At 37.9% G+C, this 5750-nt stretch overlaps 1 protein-coding gene across 1 annotated transcript; it reads left to right on the top strand.

The window, feature by feature from the left end:
* The first annotated feature begins 595 nt into the window (after positions 1–595).
* PDCD5 (programmed cell death 5) lies at positions 596–3648 on the top strand. The gene is made up of 6 exons (XM_009870860.1): positions 596–655; positions 768–808; positions 1977–2038; positions 2496–2587; positions 2789–2860; positions 3254–3648. The coding sequence occupies exons 1-6, from the start codon at positions 596–598 to the stop codon at positions 3299–3301; spliced, it is 375 nt and encodes a 124-aa protein (XP_009869162.1). The 3' UTR covers positions 3302–3648.
* The last annotated feature ends 2102 nt before the right edge of the window (positions 3649–5750 follow it).

The following is a 5750-nucleotide window of genomic DNA, read 5'->3' as shown; positions in this document are numbered from 1 at the left end:
TTTGGGCCTGCCGCCTGCCCCGGGTGCCGCCTTGGCACGTTCGGCCCGTACCCGCGCCCTGCCCCGCGAGTCCGTGATCCGCTCCCAGCTGGGTGGGTCGCCATCATCAGCCGTCTCGGTCATGGCTGTGTTCAGAGCTGCAGGGTGTCGGTGTGTTCCTGTCAAGGGGAGTCTTCCGTGCCTGTGATCAGCCTCGTTTCCTCTCTCCGTACGGGCTCCTCTTCAGCTTTCACACTCTGAAATGTTGCCTATAAAACTTGTGGTGCAGGTTCAACGGGAAGTTCAGTTTTGTCCTCTTATTTGTTATTTGCTTCTAAAGAGTCATTTTAACTGCCTATATTAGACCCAAAATACCATGCTAGGGTTGTGGTTTCTTCTGTATTGATAGTAGTGTTTCATTGAATTTCATTTGTTATTAGCTTACTTTAATAGGTTTAAAATGCTTTTGTCTGATTTCTGAGCTTCAGAAAAATGTATTCTCTTAAGCCTAATGGGAAAGCTTTTCAGTATCCAAACCTACAACAATCTGTGGATAAATCTAGTAGCACTAGTCGTCATGTTAGTTTCCATTACTGCTTTGTTAGGAAAGTATAGTATGGCGTATTTATTTGCTAGGGCAGCAGATTCTTATTTTCAGGCTTTCATCCATGGTCAGGCGGGTTAAGCAGGCAGGTTTAACTCATATTGGCTCTATTGGAATATTTAAACTTACTGTCCTGTGTGCAATGTTTTCACATGATCACATTTATTCTGATCTCATTCTTTAGGATTCTTCTGGTGACCCATCCCAACAGGAAGCAAAACAGAGGTATAAATGAGAACTGTTGACTTCTGGTCTTACATCTAACTGTATTGAACATTTTACAATTTTTTTTCAAGTTACTTAGTTTCTTTGGAACATTCAACTGATTTTTTGTTTTTGTTGGGAAAACCACCAACAAAGAAGCAGAAATGCCAAAGACTTAATCCCAGGATAGCTAAAATGTGATTGATCAAAGGCCATGACTGTATTGGACAATCCACAACAGAGCCGTCAGGCATTCTGAACCCTGGCTGGGGTGAGAGGGCACGGAGGAAAACAGCAGTAGCAGCTCATTTTTACTTTGGGCCTCAGCTGAGTGCAATCACCGCATGACCCTTAGTGATATAATAGGATGCTTTGGGGAAGCATCGTCACTCCCCGTGTCATTTGCTTCTGGAACTCACAAATCATGGCTTTTCTGGGTTGCTAAGAGTTGTTCATGAGAAAATCTTGAAGGCTGGCAGAACTCTTCCCAAGCTGGAGTTTTGCTTAAGTGATGAGTTTGGGTTTGGCTCCGTTAGTGCAATGGGAATGTGCTTTTGTAGTTGATTTGATTTTTCTGGGACATCTACAACAGTTAAAAATGTGAAACAATTATTTATGTCAGAGATTAGTGTGGAAACAGTGTTTAGTATTCGCACTCAGTGGAAAATTGAAAATAAGCATTTAAAGAACTAGACTTTGCACCCAGTTATGGCTTCTATTAACTAAAATGCATACTAAAATTCCAGTTTTGCAAATACTTAATCAAATATTAGATGAAGACTTACTGAAAAATTTTACATGAATAATGATGTTTGGTTCCATCTTGCAATTGTGTGGACTATTCCTTATGCCTGCTCCACCATACACTGCCTTCAGTGAAGTTCCACATGGAACTACATGCAGAATTGTTACAGTGGGTAGCATGGCTTTTGTCTTTAAGATGTAATAATAAACAGTGAGAAGGTGTAACTGGTAAATCCATCTTGATTTCTTGGAAGGTGGTGTCAGTTACATAAGTTTTTCAACATACGTAGAGCTACTCAAGTTAGAAACAATGTAAATGTAAGGTTTGAAAGTACCTCATGAAGTCAAGTATGTAAATCACATCTTGTGTATTTTACTGTTTTGTGCATGTTATTTTAGGTATTTGAAATCCCACTTCTAATGTGTGGTTAACTTTTCATTACAGGGAAGCAGAGATAAGAAATACTATTTTAGCTCAAGTTCTTGATCAAGCAGCTCGTGCAAGATGTGAGTATCTGAGTAACTTTCTAATACAGATTTCTGATCTAAGTGTACTCTGCTCAAATCAAACAGCTGTGTGCTTGTATAGAGGCTAGAAGAGAAAAATACTGTTGTTGATGGAAAGATAAAATTATTACAGCTCTTCAGATGGTGATACCAGTGCTGGGAAAGGAGGGGTTAATTGGCATCTGAGTGATGTTAATTACATTATTTTTTTTAATTAATAGTAGGAAGTGTAGTGAGATTCAAAGTGTATTAATCTGATTAGTAACAAATGTTTAAAAGTAAGAAATATAACTACCTTGTATCTTTATTTTACATAAAGGAAAACACCTTTTTAAACATATTTTATGACCCTGGCATGAAGATGACTTTCATAGGGACATTTGTCACTTGTTAGTTACTAGAGGAGGCATTTGAGTGTATTTTAAAACAAAATGAACAGAGCCTGTTTTTGTTGCAGTAAGCAATTTAGCACTTGTGAAACCAGACAAAGCAAAAGCAGTAGAGAATTATCTTATACAGATGGCAAGATTTGGACAGCTACCTGGAAAGGTGAGTTAACGCTTTTTAATTCCCTCTCACGTATATTCATTTTCAAACCTAATTCAGCCTAAAAAACCCTGTAAATTAAGTAACTGAAGGCAAGTGAGAGTTTCTAAATACTATAATTCCATCAAACACCTTTTATAAGAAAGGAAGATGTGATTCAGTTGTTTGATACAGAATGTGTTTATATGGCTTTTCCTTTCCTAGGTATCGGAACAAGGTTTGATAGAAATTCTTGAAAAAGTGAGTCAGCAAACAGAAAAGAAAACAACAGTAAAGGTAAGTTTTATTTCTTAAATCTAATTTTAAATTGTTAAAAAAAAGAAAGCATAAAAATTGCATATATTGCACCATTTGAGTTCAGGGTAGAACTTCACTTTGTTTCTACCACCTCTCTTACCTACAGTGATAAAGGCTGGGATTAAATCCCAGCCCTTCCTCTTATCAAGAGTAGCATTTGCAGATGTTGGCACTGGGCTGGCAGTGTTCTCTTGCGAGACGGATGGTCCTGTGCCTCTCCTGTACCCTTGTGCCAAGGGGGGGGCAGCTGAGGGGGTCAGTATTCAGCTCCCATGTAACGTGTTCATTGACAAGTGTGGGGGGTTTGGAAGGTTTGATCTGTGTTAAATTTACTGTGACCCTTCTATTTTCATGTCATATATTTTATTTTAGTTCAACAGAAGGAAAGTATTGGATTCTGATGAAGAGGATGATTATTAATGCTACTGTAGGACTGTCTGCCAAACAAAAGGCCTGGGAAAAGGCAACACGGTGGTAGCAGGCAGAATGCAAGATCTGAAAATGTTTACGCTTTAATTTTTTTTATATATATATAAAGGCCAACAAATGAACTTGTCTTGTAACACGAATCTGAGAAGGGGACTTTGTAACTTAAATTTTTGTAGTATAAGAGACCTGAGCAGTGTGGGCTTCCCCGCTGCTCCATTAGCATGAACGTTTTGTTGCCCCTTACTCAGTGTGTAAGCTATGCTTTTAGCAACTGCACACACTTAACTTGCTGCTATTGGAGATACCGTAACCTGAGGAGGAGCTAAGTGTAAGGCTGGGAACAGCCACTCTATCCAGAAATTTCAAGACTTATCTCCAGTCTCTGAGACACACAAGTGTTGGAAACAAGTTTTCCTGAGCCCCTGAAGGAAGCCCATCCAGCAGCTCACTGGTTTTCAGGTCATTACTGGAAACTTAGAAAATCAAGTGAAGGTCTCAAAGTAGTGTTTGGGTCAGACTTCAAATCAGGCAATCTGTGTAAATTGAACTGTTCCCCTATGAAATAACAAGCTGCCCAAAAAAGCAAGTTAACTGTGTAATACAGCCCTGTTCAGACAATTGGTATCATATATTATTAAGACTACCTCCATTTTTATCAAATGGCTGGAGTTTTTCTTACCTTGAAAAACACGACCCTTTTCCTAAACTTTCTGCAACTCCTGCATGCATAAAGTAAAACTGAACATGTGCTTTACGTTTATTCAAAAATACGATTATGGAAAGGAGTAGGATAAATACTGTAACGTGCTGATAAACACTTGTACCACCACAAACCCCTCTTCTGACATAATTTCACAGAAAGATGTATGGTCCCAACTGCAGGTTTTTTTGGAACATAATAAAGTTGTTTAAAGTGAGCACCAGTGGCTGTTTTTCATCTTGTGTCAATGTGGTTTAAAAGTATTTAAACAGTTATTTTTGTTTCATTTGGACTAGACTGGGCATTTTGGTTGTCTATGTCTGTAATTAGGATTCCTTAAACTTTAGTAATATCATGGGTGGATGCTGAATTTCTTTGGGCTAATGACCCTTAACCAGTGTGAAGAGTTTCAAGCCAGGGTGTGATTTAAACATTTTCCTGTGTTGGTTGGTTGGTTGTTTTTTTTAATTAGAAGGTAGAGCTAGACAAGGAAGTTATGTGAAAAGATATTTGGTTTCACTAACAATTCTGTACCACACAACCTAATAATAGTAATCCAGGGATGTAGGAGGGAAGAAAGTCATATTGAACTTGAAAGTAAATGCCAACAGATCCCTCAATTTACACATGGACACAAGGTGAAGCCTTCAGATGCCTACAGAAACTGGGAAACCTGCCTAAGACTTAATGCTTTGAAAAAAAAGCACTCTGAGAAAACAGCATTTTGAAGAGTTATTTTACTAGTTTTTCCTTTCCATCATTTGGCACAAATCCAAGGCACATTAGAAAATCAGATTAACTCATTAATTATTAGAAAAATAAACACATGACCCTCATCTCCAAGTGTCCATACATGCACTTATTGCACATTTTACCTCTTAGATTAAAAAGTTACTTGAAAAAGTCACTTGTATGTCTTCCAGCTTTGTACTTTGCCAGGCAGTTTACTAATACCACTGTTAAAAGAAATAGAATTCTTCAATACAAATAGTCTATGAAATAAAATGCAAGCTGGATGTGATGAGCCAAGAATAAAAAAATACTGCACTTAGAAACCTCGTTTGTGCTATTTACAGCTTCTACTGTAACTGAAGCAGTAGGAAACAAATCTAAGCAGCTGTCTCATAGTTACGTGTGAACTTTCAGTTCTTCGGTGACTGCTGCTTGGAATGGGGCAGTATTTGGCCTATTCCAGCAAATGCAAGATGTACCTTTCATAATGGAAATTTCACCTTTTTAAAGAGCAGTCAGAGCAGGCTCCTAAACGGTTGTGTTTCCAGATGTTGCCCAGGTTCAGAATCATGAATATTTGTGTGGTTTTGCATGACTTGCTTTAGAGAAAAGAAAAAAACCCAAACAAACTCAACTTAATACAGTTCTGTGTGTCCTTACACATGCTTGCTTCTGCTGTTTTTTTTCCTTTGCTGTGAACAGCGGGTCCAAAGTTTACCTTTGTCAAGGGCTCTACTTCCTCCCCAGTTTCTTGGCTCCTGTATAAAAAAAATCCAATACAGGGGAGCATTGCAAAGAAATTAGCAACAATTATGTCCCTTCACATTAACAGCATGTATAAATTTACAATGCAGTGTCACAGATGTTATGGACTATTCTCCCAGCTACTGAAATATACAGAAATATATACTATAATGATTTGTAACATTACAATAAAAATAGAGACATTTCAATGACCTCTGACAATAAATACCTTGTTATCCAATATATCTTTATATATATATAAAT

The sequence above is a fragment of the Apaloderma vittatum genome, unplaced genomic scaffold (assembly GCF_000703405.1).
Source record: "Apaloderma vittatum isolate BGI_N311 unplaced genomic scaffold, ASM70340v1 Scaffold21210, whole genome shotgun sequence".
NCBI lineage: Eukaryota > Metazoa > Chordata > Aves > Trogoniformes > Trogonidae > Apaloderma > Apaloderma vittatum.
This window is presented reverse-complemented; position numbering and strand designations above follow the sequence as displayed.

Coding starts and splice junctions, on each gene's coding strand:
- PDCD5 (XM_009870860.1), top strand. CDS start 596: ATGGCGTATTTATTTGCTAGGGCAGCAGATTCTTATTTTCAGGCTTTC. Junction 656..767: donor AGGCTTTCATCCATGGTCAG/GCGGGTTAAGCA, acceptor CTCATTCTTTAG/GATTCTTCTGGTGACCCATC. Junction 2,588..2,788: donor TTGGACAGCTACCTGGAAAG/GTGAGTTAACGC, acceptor TTCCTTTCCTAG/GTATCGGAACAAGGTTTGAT.